Genomic DNA, 20075 nt, shown 5'->3' on the forward strand with positions numbered 1-20075 from the left:
TCAACCGAATTGGAGCGGCATCCCCCGTATCAATGGTGGGAAAGCAGGGAGGTGCGTCCCAAGTCAAAATCATCCGAGCTGAACACGTCGGAATAACTTAGCAACAGCGTGCGAAGCGCGGACCGTTGCTCTCCGGTCAGGGATGAATTCTCCCCACATAACTCGGCAACCCAACGGTCATCCTGTCCCGTAGGCTCCGAAACCCCCCCTACCATGTCCCGGCGGACCCGGTTGTCATGGCTCGTGAACGCGGTCGTGGCGTGATCCACAACCGTTCCGGCCGGGACACTGACATTCTCTGCACTCCCATTTAGCACCTGTAAGAACGGGGGCTGGCCCGGCCGGACAATCGTTTGTGCCCCAACCAGTGCCGAGCCGCCCGTTATAGCCGTGGACGGCGATAACAGAACCCCCGCCGCTCCCTCAACGCCAGGTACTGGCTTCCGATATCTCAACGGGATAAGCATCTGCGAAACAGGTGGAATGTCAACAGATACCTCGGAGAGCGCCTGCACCTGGCAAACAGGGGCAGGCCGGCCCCATGGCGACGGTAGGAACAAAATTTTCCGCCCCCCTGGTAATTCAATGCAGTTTTGATCAACCCTTATTTGAATGGGCATTTTTGCCAGGAAATCAGTCCCCAACAAACAGGGCACCGCGAGGGACCTAGAGATCAAAACGGTCCCTGAAGCCGACACCCCCCCAATCGATATGTTGGCATCCACCTGGCCCACAATGCCCATACTTCCCCCGTTCGCCGCTATGCATGAATCCTAAACCGGTCGCACTCTCCCTGGCGGAATGCTCAAAAGATGGAAAATGACATCCGAAATAATGGTCGCGGACGCACCGGAGTCCACCAAAATCCGCACCTCGACCCCCTGAATAGAACCCGGTACCGTGGACGACCCCGTAGCGGCCGCAACTACCCTCCGTGCCAATCGGCGCCATTGCGTCAGCGAGCGACACGGGTCAATCGGAGGCACCTTGTTGTTAACGACACACGGACCGCGCGGCGATGGTGATGCATGAGGTGACAGGCCTTGCCGGGTGTCTGGTGCGCACCGACTTGCCTGTCCTGGTGTGTCTTTCCGCGCGACGTCCATGGTCGAGGCCTCCTGCTGGGGCGGTCCCGGGATGCGAGCCCAACAGTCCCTGGCGAAGTGGCCCTTACGGCCGCAGCGGAAACACTCCACGTCGTTCCGGCGCGCGGCACCCCCTCTGTCCCGGCGCTCCCGCGCTGGCGGGCCGGACCTCGGCCCCGTCCCCCCCCCGAGCAGGCCACTGGGCGGAGGCGGCCGTCAACTCCTGCGGACCCTTGTCGTCAGGAAGGTAGACCGCCTTTGTAGGATCCCACCCCGTAGCACCGCCTTCAACGATGGGGCCCCCCGTCCAAGCTGACACCTGCTTCCAGCGTCAGAGATTAAATTGAGCGTCCAAGCACTTCGCCACAGCACGGGACGTCAATTTATCATGGGTGCACACCGGCATGGGGATCCCCAGGTCTCTAGATAATTCGAGCATCTTGCCCAACACGAGGGGCTCCAACAAATCGGGCTCCGTCTCGGGGTATGCCGCCATCGCCAGTTCCAGAACTGCGCCTCTGAAAGCCACCGGCGATTCATCAGGTGCCCGTTGGCGCTGAACAAATCTACAATGGGCATCGTCCGGAGGCTCGTACGCATCCGCCATTTCCTCGAAGACACCGTGTAGCGTCTTCTTCTTGTCGGCCTTGATGGAGTGGAAGAACCGGATGGACTCGTCGTCGAGAAGTGTTGGTAGGACTTCCAGGGCCTCCGCGTCCGTCCATTTGGCGGAGCGTACGGCCACTTGAAACCGGCAGGCGAATGCGCTCCAATCGCCGCCGATGGAGAATTCTTTGACCGTTGTTAAATGACGGCTGCGGGTTCTTGCTCCTCCGTCCTTTTCCGATGGTGACACGCGCGGCAGCGACAAGATGGCGTCACTCCGCAACGTGTGCAAGATGGCGACTTCCCGTGGCGGAGGGCGCAAGATGGCGGCTTCCCGCCGTTCCTCCTCAGCCACGCCCAAGATGGCGTCTTCGTGCCGCGTGGTCGAGAGGGCTGATGGCGACAGCAAGGCCCCATCCCGTTGTTCCCCGCCGGGCCTCCCCGAAGTCGTCGCCGGCGTCACAGGACGCACAATTGCGCCAACACCGTCTTCAGCGCCTCCAGTTGCGCCGCCACCTGTCGCCATCCGTCCTCAGCGTCCAGTCGCGCGGATGGGCCCACCGAGGCGGCCACGTCCTGCACGCCCGGAACCCCGCTCGTCCCCGCGCTGCTTTCCTCCTCCATCGTCGGTAGCGCCACCGCTGGCGGGAGGTCGTCGTCGGAAGATGTTGCAGAAGATGGTGCAGGGACGGTCTTCCTCCTGAGCTGTTTTGACATGCCGTTTCACTTCTGACACCAATGTAATAAAGGACTCTCTCGCAGATGTCGATCTCCGTTGTCCTTTATTGGGTTCGTAGAATCTCGATACCACGGCGTCCTCGCTCAGGCTCGCGTCCCTCTCGACGACCTCTCCACAGCCCCTCGGCTGCTCCGATATGCAGTCTCCCTGCTGCTCCGATATGCAGTCTCCCTGCTGCTCCGTTAGGCAGTCTCCCTGCTGCTCCGCCTGGCAGCCCCACTGCTGCTCCGCTCTCTAGCTCACTGCTGCCCCATATACCGCTAGCCTCCCACAGCCGCTAGCTCTCTCTGCGTCTGACACCGATGGCTAACAATGTCGACGTCTCCCACCGCGTGGCGACCGCGCCACTCTATCCGTCCTGCCCAGCGTGGCCTCCTCCTGTTTCACTTCGTCTCAACTCCCCCTTCCCCTTCCGGTTCTCTCCCTAAATCCTCTCTCCCACGTGACCCTAACTCCACCCACTCCCCACGTGACCCAGACTCCGCCTCCCCTCAATCCTTGCTCGCATTACACATTTAAAGGCATCTTTAACTTGGTTTTGGAGTCACGGTCATTTACATCCATGAAATCTTGTGCGCGTTGCAAATTTCACGAGTCTTATTCATAATAAAGGTTTTTGGGTTAGATTGCGTAGGTATAAATGTGCCGTAACCCTCCACCACCCGACACAGCCAGTAAGGTTTGCCACATAAACAACGCGCCAATTAGTGACTACTTCAGCCATACCGTTATGTTGGAGAGTAAATCCACAACGTTTACAATTTGAGTACGACGTTTTGCGACCAATATTATTCATAATAAAGGGCGATGATGGTGGATGTAATTACCAGCGAAACGTCGTACTCAAATTGTAAACGTTGTGGATTTACTCTCCAACACAACGGTATGGCTGAAGTAGTAAAGTAATTGGCGCGTTGTTTATGTGGCAAACCTTACTGGCTGTGTCGGGTGGTGGAGGGTTACGGCACATTTATACTTACGCGATCTAACCCAAACACCTTTATTATGAATAATATTGGTCGCGCAAGCCTACTTACTGCGTGTTAAATGGCATTAGTCTTATGATCATTGTTTGTGCTCAAATGGGCTTAGCGGCACACTGGCCACACTTTGTTCACGTGGCGCCAAGGAGGAAGTCAGTGGTTCGATACCGAACCCTGACACCTATATATTTGGAGTTTGCATGTTCTCCCTGCGATCCCGTGGTTTCTTTTCATGTGCGATAGCCAGGACGCTTCTGAAAAAGAGCTCTAAAACTCAGCGGGCCTTAGCTGGGTGAAATAAAAAAAAAATAGCGAGTTGCTAGATAGCTAGATAGCTGACACACCTTGGCTGCGTTGCTGGCACGTGATGCAGGATGAGTGCCTGGAGAAGCTGAGCATCGCGACGCCCGCCCTCAACGCCGCCATCGCCGCGCTCGACACGCTCAAGTCGAGCGACATCACGCTCGTGAAGACCATGCAGAACCCGCCATCCGGAGTGCGTCTCACCCTCGCCGCAATCTGCGTTCTGAAGGTCGGCCTTTGACCCCCACCCACCACCTCCTCCCCACGACACGCGGTCGTTCTCACTGTCCATAATGCGTTTTTTTGGGGGTTAGATCGTGTAAATATAAATGTGTCGTTAAACCCACCACCACCCTACACAGCCAATTAGTAAGGTTTGGCACGTCAATGAAACGTGCGAATTCGTTACTATTTCAGCACACCGGTGTGTTGGAGAGTAAACCCACAACATCTACAATTTGAGTACGACGTTTTGCTGGTGTTTACAATCCACTTCATCGTGCGATTTATAGCCAAAAACCTTTATTACGGATAATATTGGTCGTGAAAGCCTACGTGTTAAACTGCTCTCACTGTTGCGCCCAAGTGGTGAAAAAAACACCAGGATTTATCGCGGGGACATTAATGTCTCATGCCGCAAGAGGAGGATGGCACTACATGTAAGTGCATTGTGTTGAGTGGTGCATTGTTATGCAGCTGACAGGAAACCGGCACTTGTATTTTTTGATGTTGCGGGAAGAGTCACAACATTTCCAGGACAGCCTACCTCGGCAAGTGGATGATCATCAGCAATGTACATCACCATTCGCAATTGCCGTCTGGACTTGGCCGAGCTCTCATCCTGGTTGGCTCACCTTACATTGAGTACTGTATCTTGGTAGGAGATGTAAACGTCAGCACCGACCGGTTGCAGTCTGATGTGGTGCTGGCAATGCCCTCGCTAATAAGCACCTGGCTTGAAATAGATGCTTAGCTAGCAGCACTTTCTCAGATTGTCCGTTAAACAAACTGGGGTTGTTTTGTCTCTCTGATGTATTGCACGTAATATATTCGCGCACGTAGGTAATGTGTTATTTTTGGTGCATTATGTGTAGAAGTGGGTCTTTTTTGCGAACGCTTTAGAAAAGAATAATGTACGTAGAAACATAACTTCAATTTAACTTTTCTACATCAGAGTTTCTCAAATTTCAGTCCATGTGACCCACCGCGGTCTCTGTCTGTTCATGTTTACCAATCTCCTCCGTTCCAATTTAAATTAAGTCGTTACACGCTGCATGCACCCGAAGATTGCTAAACACACCTGAATGACATCGAGAGTGCTGATTCAAATTAAGATTGAGACGTTAAGTGCATATGTGTACGTTTGCGTCCCGTGTGGCGCAGAGCGTGTTGATTTAAAGTTATAATAATATCAACTTTAAATGCACAGATCAGCATTCGCTCACTCTCGTGGAGAGAGAACGACCCAGAGGAGCAAGGAAACACGGACAAGTGGGAAAGGTAGCCAGGCGGTGAGCAGGTGCCAAATTTGTCCCCGAGCTCTGCAGTCTTCTATGTATGAAGGTGTCCATGGCCAATTCGAATCTAGTTTCAATTAATGAGTGTTTGCACGTCGGAGGAAACCGGAGTACCTGGAGAAAACCGGAGCACCTGGAGAAAACCGAAGCGTGCGAGGTGGCAGGACTATCCCATACAGATGTAGTGAGTCCAACTGAGTCGCAGACGTTGTTCTTTAGAGGCAACACTTTTATTGTAACATCAACCCGTTAACACAAAGGGGTAACTGCCCCTTCACCAGATACAGCCTAGGGTGGTGACCACCCAGCTAACTACGCTATACTGAGGGAGTTACAGCTACGAAGGGTTAGGCCCTCTCACTCGGGGCCTCGGCCACGTGTTGATGTCTTGCAGGATGTAGAGCTTCAGCTTATGGACGTGGAGCTTCAGCTTGTAGGATGCAGCGACCCCGGTCCCTCTTAGGCACACGCCTTATATCCCCCTACGGGTCGGGGCTGCTCCGCCCTCCGCCTTCTGGAGCCTTCTAGCTCCCTCTCGATCCCTCTCGAGCGCTCCCCCCGGACACGTGCTCACCCCCTAGCCCCCCCACCTGGGGCCTTTTCTGTGGACACTCTAGACCACGTGTCTGCGGGGTCAACCAGAGTGCCTTGGCCCGGGGAAACCCTGTCCCTGGGCTGACACTCTCCCGCTCCCCCTCGTGGGGGCCTGTACTACACGCCGTGCGCGGTGCCCGTGCTATCCCAGCGCACACCAAGCCTCGCTAGGGCTGGTGCTATACCCGCCTACGGGGTGGCCGCGATGACAATGCATCGCGTACCGTGGCCCTCTCAGGCTGGCACCATACTACACAGACAGAACAGGGGGAGTCCAGATATACTGTACCACATTCTTTTGGAAAGCCAGGGCATGGCACCTCAACAAAGGAGAGATCTTCAGTGTGTGTGTGTCCCATGTGACAGAGTTCGTTCTCGCATATAAGACAGAGATCGTGTGTATGTGTGCCCAGCGACAGAAACCCCTTTCATGCAGGCCTTGGCAGACCTTTTCTGGTGCTCGATAATGCTCTGCTAAGGCTTTATGAGGGATCATTATCTTTGTCGAATTTAATCTCGGTAGTGCCCCCACTTTGAATCGGCACTCTCCACATCAGATGTGATTAGCAATCGTCAGACATATGCAGGCGTGTTCCACTTAACTTGTATTTAGATAGCACTGATAAACCTGGACCTGCAGTGCTGTGGTGAATTGCGGGGACCAGTGGTTAGGAAAACCTGTTCGAGGTTGTGTCTAGTGACCAGAAATCAGGTGAATCAATACGTACTTTTGAGTATAATTACTTTACTTATTTTCACGTAACATTTAATATATACCGCATATTTTGACAGTTCAATTTTTTTTATCGAATAATAACTGAAAATTTAAAATACAAATCACAGCGCTAAAGCTGTAATTTCCTCGTAGTATTTCTACGTCAGGATTTGGTGTTCAAATTAATGCCCATGACCAGATTCCAAAGTGCAGTAATTGCTATTTTAAGTGTACTCCTTTCAACATTCGACTCACAGACTCTGTTTAAGCACGTGCTTGTTGAGGAGTGACATTTGGAGTGCACGGAGAAGCATCCTACGCCATGTCCTGCTCAGCAGCATCCTGAACGTGTTTTGGCATCCATTAGAACGCTTTAATTGAACATTTCCGAAAGAAAAAAAAAGATTCTGCCGTACAATGCCTTATCATCCCATCTTAATTAAAAACAATTTTCGTGATTTCCTTGAGGGAAATAGATTGCTTTTCACAAACTTTTTGACGTTGATATTATTTATCGAACTGACCTGTTTAATTTACGCTTTGCCTATTTATTTCAGGGTATAAAACCGGAGAAGAAGACTGATGCAAATGGCAAGATGGTGGACGATTACTGGCCGTCGTCCAAGAAAATGCTGGGAGATATGAAGTTTTTGGAATCCCTGAAGGTAGCGCTCAGTAATTAAATCCTCTTCATTTGTCAGAAACTGTTTTTGCCCAGGGCTTGACAGCAGCAAAGATAAATGTGTGCAATGTAGACCTGCACCCGTGTGTCCTCCGTAGATAACTGCCCCTCAAGAGTCTCCGTGATGCGAGCCGGCAAGGTCATCCTGAGCATTTTAAGAAAAAGAAAGCGAAGGGAAAATGATACAAAATCCTGTTCTCTGTCTGTCATTATGCAAATGTGTCCATATATGATACCCCATACGTGTCAAGTCTCAAGGATTACCCTTGAGACTCACAGTTGCTTTTCTATTAAAAATGTTGAGTTGTCTCTCAGCCCGTTGCGATGTCGTTTGTTATTTACCTGTTGTAAATAATTCACTCAGCCCTATTGATTGGGGTGCCTCATTGGCAGATGCCGCCTACGGTTCAGGTCTCTTCAAGTCTTGTGTAAGGATCAGCTCCAAAATGTTTTTATTTACTCATGATAGCGGGGAACTAATATCTGTCCCAGATTTTATTACTGTAAGTGGTGTACAGGGTCGTCCAGATGTCTTGTGACCCCCCAATTAATTGACCCCTCACGTGTGTTTTCCTTCGCATATTCATTTCTGTTTTAAATAAAACTTAAACAACAAAAAATCATTTTATATAATTAAATGTAGGTCACAAGACATCTCTACATTAGCCTAGTGCTGCTTTGCAAACTCATTTGGTAAACCCCCTCTTCTGCATAAGAAGACTCGTGCTTGCTTGTGCAACTGTCAAAATGTTGCTGTGCCTCGATTTATTGGGTCCTTCTCGGTTTCTTTCGGGCTCTGCCTTTGTTATTCTCAATGTTTTCTGTAAGGATCTCACCGAATTGAATGAAGCCTTTGGGTTTGCCATGAATTAAACTGGTTCTTCATTCTTGATTTGAAGCTTTCGTGACTGCAGGAATCCATACTCTTTGGTTTTTTCGGTAAAGTCACGTAGCTAAATAATAATAGATCACGACGTTTCGATCGAAACAGGCTGCTGAAACAGGTCCGTATATATGATAATAAGGACTTGTTTCAGTCGCCTGTTTCTTTTTCCCACCTGAGGACGACCGCTTGTGTGGCGATCGAAACGTCGTGATCTATCATTCGTTTTCTACGCGACTTTACCGAAAGAACCAAAGAGTATGGTTCTTCATTCTCATTATTGTCGTTTACTGTGCCCTACCATTGCTGAGGATACTGCCTTGGCGTAATAATTAGAGGCAGCCGTTTCAGTCTCCCGGTACAGCAATTAAAACAATGCTGCATGTTTCTTAAATCCTGACACCTCCATCCACTCAGAAAGTATAAATAGAGAACACCACAGCCGATTGGCAGATTCGTGCATGGTGGAGTAAACGAAACTATTTAAATTTTACCAGTTAAGGCCCATTGAGCTATACAGCTCTTTTTCAGAAGCGACCTGGCCAAAAATGATAGCTTAACGAAGTGGCTTATCATGTGGCAATTCATAGCAGCCATATACTCTAAATGCATGTTTCTAAAAAGTGTCCGTTCTCCCACCTCTTCCCAGATGTCTGGCTAGCATGCAAGAGTAGGCCAAAATAGCCACTAGGGAGGTTCCCTAGAGCTCCCTCTTGTGGATACCCTTCTGCCAACATTGGCGCGAGCACGTGATTGCAGGGCTGCGCCTTGACCGTTAGCTTTGAGGAAATATTCTGGCTTCCACATTTTGTAGAGATCTCAAACCACTCACATCAGTGCCCCCAGTGGCATTTGCTTATTCAGCCACACTTTGCTGATGAGGCTCAGTAAAGTGGGAACTTTTGCAATTATAAAATGATTAAATAAATGCATTGGCTAGAGAGGGCCAGTAGGTGAATAACTAGTTCATCTCAGTGACTGAATAAACATTTTATATTAATGTGAGTTTTTTTTTCATCACGAAAAGCCATCCTGAGACCGTTTAATTTTTTTTACTTTGATTAAACTAGGCTCGAAAGTGAAATGGTCTCCACCCCATCACCAATAACTGACTCAACAAAAAAAACACATTGAATTTAGTTTTTGTTTAGCTTAATTTAGATATATTTAAGTTCTAAGCATTGCATTTTTTTGTTTGATCAACATACGATGAACAGTCTTTGCAGGGCACGTACAAAAAGTGCCCACCCCGAGTGTGGATAGAGAGGTCAATGGAAGCAAAAATTCGTTTTGTTATTTTAAATCCTGGGGCCATTCTGTGCCACAGGGTATTCACTGCGTCCTGCTGTGTCTCGTGCCATGACTCTGAAAGCACAATTTGGATATTATTGGAGCGGGCGGCAAAACCAAAAGCTTAGTATTCCTTTCTACTTCGTTTTTTTTAATATAAACAGGATGATATTCCTTGGGTTATATTTTTTTTCCTCCCAACTTTGCAGGAGTTCGACAAGGACAACATCCCACCGAAAGTGATCGCGCAGGTCCGCCGCGACTACATCGGCAACCCCGAGTTCCAGCCGAACGTGATCCGTAACGTGTCTTCGGCGTGCGAGGGCCTCTGCAGCTGGGTTCGTGCCACCGAGGTCTACGACAAAGTGGCCAAGGTGAGCGAGCCGAGCGGGTGCCAGCCGCCCCTCGCTCGGAGCAGCCGTCGCTCGACTGCGGCTGAGCAAGCCTCCCCCCCTCCCCACCGCCTCGCCACCCACTGGGGGTAGGAGGGACACTGCCACAGCGGTGTAAGGGTCAAGCACCTCCGATTAGCAGGGTTGGCTGCGTACGGTGTGAAAGAGGTTCAACATGAATATAAAGACGACAACGATCCCCCGAATAACATTAACAAACTGTTGGGGCGAGTGCTGTTAGCGAGCACCTATGAAGGCCGGCACGGCACACGATGGGTTTGGGTGGCCAGCACCATGCCCGACTGCTTTTGTTTCCCCAGTGGTGATGTTTACACACTGCACGAGGTACTCATTTGAGGCTGAGTCTACCTAGGGGAGGCCCATGACCAGTTCAGATTATCATCTCATCACTGGTGTAGGCCGTGATTGGGAATCGAACTCGGGTCACCAGGTTCATAGTGCAACGTGCTAACCGTTACACTACATAAATACATACACATATGTAGGTACAGCTCGCTGGACATGCAATCCATTGGTCGCCGGTTCGATCTCCCGGCAGTAGAAATTGAAACAATGGTGTAAGTTTCTTGAATTCCTCGCCTCTGGCTGTCCAGCAGTATACAGTACATGGGTAACGTCACACCTCGTCAGTTAAGCTGGCCATCGAACAAATACGATCACTGGATCACACTCTTTAAAATGCGCTTCTGCAGACGTCTGAAACGCTCCTCCTTCCGATATTAGTAAGTTACCGGAGCTGTGCACTTTTAAATCTAGATTGAAAACAAATTTCTTCGAACTACTTTTTGTGTATAAATTTCTATTGTAAAGCTTTTTGTGACTGCAGGGATTCATCTTCTTGGTTCTTTCGTAAAGTCACATAGAAGGGAAGTAATAAAGTAATAAAACTAAAACACAATAAAATAAGAAATAGAAGAATTTAGTATTTTTATTTATTTTATTATTTCCCTTCTATGTGACATTACCGAAAGAACCAAGAATATTTTTGCGTATAGTTTGTTGTTCTTCCCGCGCACCTCCGATTAGCGCGGTTGCCTATGTACAGTGTGAAAGATTCATTCTTTGTTTCTTTCGGTTAAGTCACGTCTAAAGATAAAATAATAAATTAAAATAATAGCATAATTTATTATTTTATCTTTAGACGTGACTTAACCGAAAGAAACAAAGAATAATTCCTGCAGTCACGAAAGCTCCAAAATTAAGAGTGTGAAAGATGTTCAACATACAGGTAACATGTGGTGGGGTTAAAGTATGGGTCTGGGAAGCGTAGAAGAGTAGGCCAAATATCCTCTCGAGAGCTCCCTCTTGCAGAGGCCCCTCCGTTAACAGTGGCACGAGAAAACAATTGCAGGGCTGCATCTCTACCTGTTATATCTGATATTTTACAAAATTTCCCCATCATCATTGAATATTTGGTTGTCTTTTTGGAGAAACTGCCCCAGCCATACGAATGTAGAATTCCCACCTCTGGCTGTGGTTTGCCAATGGAGAGGAGCACCACTCCACTCTTAATTACTTAACGAGCATGAACTCACTACGTTTATGAATCTAGTTTAATTGCAGGTTTACTGGCAGCATTCAAACCAAGCAGTGGTCTGACATGGTGCAGTATTAGCCCCCTCAGCTTTCTCAGATACCTCTGAATTTTTTTTCTTCATGAGATCACGTAAATATGAATGTGTCATTAACCCTCCACCACCCGACACATCCAATTAGTAAGGTTTGTCATGTTAAAAAAACAACCATGCTACTTAGTTACTACCTCAGCACACCGGTGTGTTGGAGAGCAAACCCACAACCTGTACAATTTGAGTATGTTGGTAATTACATCCAGCTTCATCAGGTGATTTGCCAGGATTGTGCAGATGTTTTTTTTTATATGAATAATATTGGTCGCGAAAGCCTACGTGTTAAACTTTCAAATATGTATTTACAAATGAGTAAAATCATCAGTCGTTTCAAAGAAAATATTTGAAACATGAACGTGCAGTAGGTTAATCATATTTCCTTGGTCTTGTGAGTTGAGTTAAGGTCACACTGTGCATGGCTTCCCTCGCCGTGCAATGCCATCTCCATCACGGACAGCCACAATGGGGCCAGCGTTGACAGCATCTCATTTGAATTTGGTGCCGTCTGGGGCTGATTTAGCATAATAGATGCCCTGAGCCAACAAATGGCTCTGAGGCCCCTTCAGACGTCTCTGTGTGTGCGTGTTATACACTCTGTCACTTGCCTTTTACCAGCCTCAATAGATAAATACCCATTTTGCAGAATTTGCCACAACAGTTTAACAAGAAAGAATCATCATTGCATTTGTATGAGCACGTGCACTTACATACACGCACACATTTACGCCTCCGCTCTCGTCTTCATATGTTACTGGGATTTTTTATAGCCCGATGGTATCAACTGTGGTCTAATTTTGATGTAAAATGATTGTACCACCAGGCCATTTACTAAGTTTGCACAACTTTTGTTCATCCTAACCCATTAATTTAAGACCAGATATGAGCAGTTTTTTTTCAACCTTGTTTAATATCATTATAAGCATCCAGCGATTAAAATGTGATGATTTTCCAGATTTAGGAAATCCATGTAAATTGGTAATATACTTATGTTTTACAACACGTGTCATATTGGGGTAAATTAATTAACCTTTTTAAATTAGCATTGGGCAGTATTGATCTCTTTTTGTGCCTTTGATCCGCTAGGAAAAAAATCTGCATTTTCTTACGAATGGAATACAATGTTAAAAAAAACCTGCTCTTATCTTCTCACAAAGTAGTACTTATTCTATTGACCATAAAAGAGATGATCAACCCCCTCTCCCCCTGTGTAGATTGTGAGCCAAACTCTCTATGGACGGTGCTTCCACATATTTGCCACAGTGGCGATATATTTAATACATCGCCTGCTATACAGGATGTCGATCCCGACCCTGACGCCTGTATATTTGGAGTTTGAATGTTCTCCCTGTGTTCACGTGGATTTTCCTCCGGGTCCTCTGGATTTTCCCTCCACATTTAGGAACACGCATTTAAAGTATTTGGCTGGAATACATTTCAATATAAGCCACTTCGTTGAGCTCTCACTTGTTGCCAGGTCGCTTCTGAACTGCTTGTTTTGTGTTTCGTTAGTTGTTCTTCCCACGCCCCTCCGATTAGCATGGTTAACTACGTACGGTGCGAAAGAAGTTCAACATACATCCATACATTCTGAAAAAGAGCTATATAGCTCAGTGGGCCTTACCTGGTAAAGGAAAAATAGTTCAGTTTAGTTCGCTCAGCTTATCGTTAATGTAATAAAGAATCTACGTGGGCATCTATACGAGCACCAAACACAAGACTGGGGGTCAGCGATTGCAAACTGGAGCAAGTCCGGCGAGTGCAAATGCCTCGTAATAATCATCACGGCACCACTTACTGGCCACGCCAAACAACGCGAGAACCCATGCCAGGCCGCTTCACTGGCTCGATGGTCATTGCGCCCGGCAGATTGTGGCACCCAAGAGGGCGCGCCTGGTGGAGGCAGAGGCGGAGTTGGCGCTGCAGATGGAGCAGCTTGAGGTGAAGCGGGAGGAGCTGCGCGAGGTGAGCGCCAAGCTAGGTGCCCTGCAGGACCGCCTGGCACTTCGCCTCGCCGACAAACAACAGCTGGAGGACAGCATCCAGCTCACGCGGTATGGTGTGCCACTTCACACTCCGCCTCGCGCCCATACGAACCTTTCGGCATTGGTGGGGGGGGGGGGGATTTCACGTCCTAGAAGTTCAATTCGCGGCGTTGGCAAGAACGGTCTTTTCAGCACAATGTCAGCTTTTGTAACTTTTTGGTAACTTTCCCTTAGCAGGCAAGTATGATGATGGTTGTGAATTGTGTTGCCATGCTTTATAGTGGTTTTAAAAGCTTATGACTTGTGAGCACATCCAAAAAAAAAATTACTTTTAATTTATATAATCTGTTGAACATTCGCGTTCTTCAAAACTCAAGTCAACATCCTCATCTCTTTTGGCAGCCCCGAGAAAGTGGTGAAAATAGGCACATTACAATGGCATGAGCCTATATAACTCTTAATTTTCCAAAATATGGAATAAAAATTGTGCTCATTTTGTTATTAACCTTAAAAGTACAATTCATTGAGTCAGCCCCAACTGGAATTTAACTCACAATTGTCGGATGTTGAGTCAAGTTCTCTGACTTAAAATGACTTTGCTTAATGTAAATAGAACAAATATGAATTGGATTACAACATTCACAATATTTATATTATTGATTAGCTTTTACATTGCTGCTCCAACCTGGGTCTCCGTTTGGAAGCGGTTGAGGCATATGAATTGGAACGTACACAATTTAATCAAACAACATTAATCAACTGACCCATTCCAAATTCTACTGAGCAGTTGTGGCCTACAAACGTGGCACGCACTAATTGCAAATCTGTCGATAATGAAATTAAACGTAATTCACACCCCTGCTTTTACTACTTTTTTATTTGTGAATTGCATTATTGAAACCCATGAAGTGGTGACAGGAATGTGCCTCTTTCAGAGAATAACAGTGCCGAGATTGCAAATTATTAGTTGAACAAATTAACAGGTGAACAAATTAACAAGTGAACACTTGCCCTTTCTCCTTGTGAATTGTCCACCTACGTTATAGCATGCGCAGGTCTCATTCTTTGATTGCAGAACCATTGGTGGTTGCAGCGGTCACACGAACGAAAATGCATATGACATACAAATTGAAAAGTATACATTAATACACACACGCACACGATTCCAAGCATGTATCAGGACCGTACAAATTGATCTCAATGGCTCGTTGCATACGTACATTCTGACCGCAGCATTGTGAGTACAATTTGAAAGTACATTTAGTAACGTGTGTTTATGTAGGTGCTCGCTTAACAGCACCTACCGGAAAAAAGTGTGTCAAGGCTATACATGGTATCTTTGTCTTTATATTTGTATATACATGTAGAACTCCATTCCATGTCTCTACATATAAATACAACATATATGTATATATATAAATCGTCCATCTGCCTCTTGGCTTTCCAGACTAATAGTATCCAACAGGTTTTTTCGGTAAAGTCACGTAGGTTTTTACCTACGTGACTTTACCGAAAAAACCTGAGAATATGAATCATTGCAGTCACGAAAGCTTCAAATCTAGAAGTATCCAACAGTGTTTGTTTAAGCAAGTGACCTCTGGACTGGTTTTAACCTTCTGGGTCTTATCAGCATAAGTCAGGATCATTAGACGAACGAATGCTGCTGGGTTACTTGGTGTTATAATCGAGAGCACTCCATCTGAACTATAACGCAGTAAATCAAAATTGTATGCAAATCCATGCGTTGTTTTAAAGCGTTATGCGTTTCATTACATTCTGGCCCAATATAAATGCAAGGTATTGCTAATGTTGGTAAAATCATCTATGAGTAGAACTCAGTCAAATTAAACCAAAGCGATAAATATAAATACTCAGAAAGAATGTAAAATGTACTTACATACCACACCCCGAGCTCATTTGTGTGAAAATTATAACGCGCGATTTTTTTCTCGGAAAAATGTGTCTGACGGCCGCAGACATGAAGGATCTGCAACTTGTGTTGTTGAGTGTTGCTGTGCCAGTGTTTGCGCTGCCAGTTGCCACTGTTTCTAAAAGTGTGAGCTTTCTCTCCGTGCTGAACAGATGCTATTTTGACTGAGCAACATTCTTTCCGGAAATGAATCCATGCATAATTAAAACAATCGTAAATATTTCAACGGGCGCCGAGGTATCCATTTTCGCCTCGGGTTGAGGCGCCACGGCGATGTTTCTGCAGTTGTCAGCTGAGCCGCATCGTGTGGCGTGAATGTTGTCAACGGCAGTCTGTGCGCTCTTTACATATTTCATGGAACTCGTCTCTAATAACATGCTGATGATTTTCATTTCCCCTCAGCGTTAGGTTTTCCCGGGTCTGATTACATTTTTAAGGATATTTAGATAAAAAATAAATCGTCATCTGGTAGATCGAGAGGCAAGTGTAAATGGTTGGCGTACGACCCCGGTGATGTCATTGCCATCAGGTCCGCCAGACGTTTCACCAAAGCAAGGGTAGGAGATCATCAGTGATGAGGTTGTTTTCTTTGTTGTTGTGCAGAAACTCGTTTTTTTGTAAATAGTAAAGGAAAATGGGCAACATAAATATTCACGCTCGCTTTTTATTGAAATGTATTTTGAAATTACATTTTTTTTGGTTAAAATCATATAAAACAAGGATAACATGTTTGCTACCCAAATATGAAAACACTGCTATGTACAAAAATGCATAATGCTTATTATTCTTTTGGAGGAAAAGCACTATGGTTGAACAATTAAACTAAATGCCAAACACTTGTAGCAACAAATAAGGCTATGTTATTTGGTGGAACTAAAAACAAAACTGAGATGAATCAGCTGATGTTCCATAGATACTGCTCTCTTATATTCACATCTGACATTCAGAGCAGCCTGAGCAGGTCCACTCCAACTTCTGCCAAAGTGTCTCAATCCAATCAGGGATCATGGGCTGCACAACACTGATATGTATTGTTCAGCACAGTAATTTACGTAACTTGAAACGTTTAATGGCTTATCGTGTGGTGTGGCATTGTGTGGTGATGCTCTGTGTGATGTGGGTGCATCTGAGTTAGGTTGAAGCTGGTGCGTGCGGAGAAGCTGATGAGTGGCCTGGGTGGGGAGAAAGAACGCTGGGCAGAGCTGGCAACCGTGCTGCACAACACCTACCAAAACATTGTCGGCGATGTACTCCTAAGCTCTGGGATCGTGGCATATCTGGGGCCGTTCACTCCAGAGTTCAGACAGGTACTGTGCATCTCAGACTGTGCGCACAGTGCCATCATGACATCACTGCATACCTCTCTTAACATATTCCTGCGGAAGGAGCTGGTAGTGACGTTGGGTTGCTCGGTCAATGGTCAGGGTCAACGGTGACGTGGTGGATTCCATAAATATGCCCGAATGTGAGGGCGGGCACAAGCCGGTGTGAGTAGGTTAAACGTTGAGTTTTATAAGGGCACCACGGGGTGACCAGCCCCTCCCCACCCAGCCCCACCCCTTCCACCCCCCACCCAGCCCCACCTTCCCCACCCAGCCCCTCCTTCCCCTCCCCACCCAGCCCCACCCTCCCCAACCAGCCCCACCCCCCACCCAGCCCCATCCTCCCCACACACCCAGCCCCTCCCCACCCTCCCCACCCAGCCCCTCCCCACCCTCCCCTCCCCACCCAGCCCCACTCTCCCCACCCTCTCCTCCCCACCCAGCCCCTCCCTCCCCACCCAGCCCCTCCCCACTTTCCCCTCTCCACCCAGCCCCACCCCTCCCATTTTTGGATGCACGACAGACAGACACAATAATCCCCTGTGGGCTGGTGGAACCAGGTGGTTCCCACCAGTATGATCCATGTACATTGTAAGTCCATTGACCTGCAGTGGAAAGCTGTAGAGAGATCCCATTATATCTGAGAATGACAGTAGAACCTCGGAGATCGAACACACCAGAACTCGAACAAATCGGTGTTCGAACAATATTTCCGAAATAAAATTGCCCCGGAAACCGAACGAAATTCGGAGGTCGAACGGGCAATTGCGACTTGAAAGAACCTGTACGGCTGAGACGCGTATCGCCAGCGTGCATGACGCTTGCCCAGACAAAGGGGACTCCCCTTCCAAACAATAACACCACCACCACCTCCTCCTCACCACCTTCCACTCAAGCCATCAACTCTCCTTACTACAGGTAAAGTGAAGTTCAATGTTAATTTATTTCATTTATTCAATATATTTATTCATTTATTCCATTTATTTATTGTGTTTCATGTTTTTTGTATGCTTTAATGCATGTAATTACTGTAAACTTCGTGTAAAAATGCTTTATAATGAGAGATTTCTTGTGTCTGGAACCAATTAATGTCATTTACAGTAATTCTTACGGGGAAAATTAATTCGGTGTTCGAACAAATCGGTGTTCGGATGGCCTTCTGGAATGAATTAAGTTTGATCTCTGGGGTACCACTGTATAGCAAAACGTGGCCTGTTAGGTACCTGGGCAGTGACATGACGTAGCGGTCACCCTGTTTGGCCATACTTCACCACACTGGTTAGTGCAGTTTGGTAAAAGGGAGACACAGGACCATTTCAGATATCACTCCTGACTGACATGAGCAACGTCGGGTTTACAGCGCTGTGCGCTAAACATTCCTCCACTGCTTCACCCCAAATGAAAAATAGCCAACATAAAATGATATGAGAGGTTTTATGGCAGCTGCAATTTCTTATCAATATTCGAGGAAAAACCATGCCAATTTTTGCATAAAATTATTAAAAAACCTTAGCACCAGAGCTCTTGATATAATTTCAGAAAAGTTACCAAGCCTGGTCCTTTAATGCACAACTCTAAAGGTTTATTATTGCCAAACCTCGCTTATTATCTTAGCCAAATACTTAAACTGCATCACCCATCACCAAATAGTAAAAAATAAAATAAGACATGGTGTGCTATAACTTTAGTTTTATATATTTCCCTTGAAAATATGTGATGGATAATGAATTTCAATGGCTCTTACATGAGATAAACAACAACGATATGCCCTTGAATACCACTGTTCACTACATCATATATATGAGAGTGGAATTTGCCAGACCCAGTATATTGGCTTGTCTGACATTTCACAGCATGAATGCCATCTGCACTCTTGAGGGCTGACTGCTCCTTGTTTTGTTGTGGCTTGCAAGAGCTCTAAATTGGAATAATTGGTTCTGCTACACTTTAATTGGATTAATTGTATACCTATGCACATGCCCTCCAATACGGTGTACTCCCCCCCCCCCTAGACTTTTATGGCCGCACTCACGTACGATAAATATGTGCTATATATATATAATTTTCACGTCTTGGCTCCAATGAGCGAATCTTCATTATAAATTAATAGCCCCCCAATGACTGGCTGAGATAGAGCAGGTGGGCACTGTGCGTACGTTTAGTGGCGAAGCAACAAAATACTGACGGCACTTCACAAAGTCACAATCTGGAATTGTGACTTTGTCAAGTGCACCTCCAAGGAGACCACATCCCACCTGTATGTGCGCATCAGCATGCTACGGCGGCGCCGGGGATGCCTCCACAGTCTTGAAGGCACACGAGGGGGATTGAGTGGCTGACAGTGTCAAAGGCCGCAGTGAGTTTGAGGAGAATGAGACGGCAGATAGGTTATATATATATAGATCATATCAGGAGAGATCACTTACGAGATGGTGTCACTGCCGGTCACTCTCATCTGCCAAATACAAAGCTGCCAGGAACAATTGCAAACGTGGGTCTTTAGGACCAGTGATGTATTTTTCAGGATAAGTTGACAGCAACTATTTTGAGGTTTAGATGGACAGCTCCAGAGCAGATGGAGGCTTTTAACAGTGGCAATGATGTGGAGGACCCTAGGGGGTTAGCAAGAAGGGACACGTTTAGTGGGGTTTGGATCAATGATGGAGCAGGACTTTATTAAGGGCACTTTCCTTCATGGAAGGGGGGTACATATATGGGGGTGGCAGTATCAATAATCATCACGAGAACCAAGGATTGTGTGGACGAATGTACCAAATCGAGGTGCAGTTACACGTAAAATGTGCCAAAATATGGTGCAAAGCACTGATTTCATTCTCATAAAATTTTCATACACCTGAGCAAAAGCACAAAATAATAGATTATTACTATGGTGAATATGGGTAACCGTAAAAATTAGAATTCACTGTTATCATGGTTTCCTAATTTTACTTGTTTGTGTGTTATTTTCAGCTTTAAGTATTGGGTGCTAATGCTCGCAGACAATTCATTAACATCCCCATTACAATAGTGTTACATGGTGGTGTGTTGTGATGTAATTGGGTGGCTTTGGGAATTCACCACTTGTTTGCAAATTGGCACATATGTAAGTACACAGTTGTGAGCTTATCCTTCCCCATCATGCAACTGCAAATCCTTGTTTTCCTTCACTTGTGTGGCATGAAATTACACATGGGTATTAGCAACTATTACTGGTAATTTCTAATAAAATATTACAATCCATAAGAGTGTTTTTGGGTTAGATCGCGTATATTTAATGTGTCGTAAACCCTGCCATTACCCGAAATAGCCAAGTAGTAAGGTTTGTCACTTAAACAAAACATTCAAATGCATTACTAGCTCAGCACACCGGTTGTATGATGGAGAGTAAACTCACAACATTTAG

The 20075-nt window shown here is 46.6% G+C and overlaps 1 protein-coding gene across 3 annotated transcripts in view; it reads left to right on the forward strand.

Moving 5' to 3' along the window:
- The window catches only part of LOC144721221 (dynein axonemal heavy chain 3-like), an 814808-nt gene that overhangs the window by 727169 nt on the left and 67564 nt on the right, over positions 1 to 20075 (forward strand). For all 3 annotated transcript variants that reach the window (XM_078598660.1, XM_078598658.1, XM_078598659.1), the window contains 5 exons: positions 3787 to 3945; positions 7100 to 7207; positions 9607 to 9771; positions 13305 to 13489; positions 16486 to 16657. In XM_078598660.1, the coding sequence (XP_078454786.1) occupies positions 3787 to 3945; positions 7100 to 7207; positions 9607 to 9771; positions 13305 to 13489; positions 16486 to 16657 (789 nt within the window). The remainder of the gene's footprint in view (positions 1 to 3786; positions 3946 to 7099; positions 7208 to 9606; positions 9772 to 13304; positions 13490 to 16485; positions 16658 to 20075) is intronic.

Source organism: Lampetra planeri, chromosome 11 (genome assembly GCF_965212315.1).
Source record: "Lampetra planeri chromosome 11, kcLamPlan1.2.h2, whole genome shotgun sequence".
Taxonomy (NCBI): domain Eukaryota; kingdom Metazoa; phylum Chordata; class Hyperoartia; order Petromyzontiformes; family Petromyzontidae; genus Lampetra; species Lampetra planeri.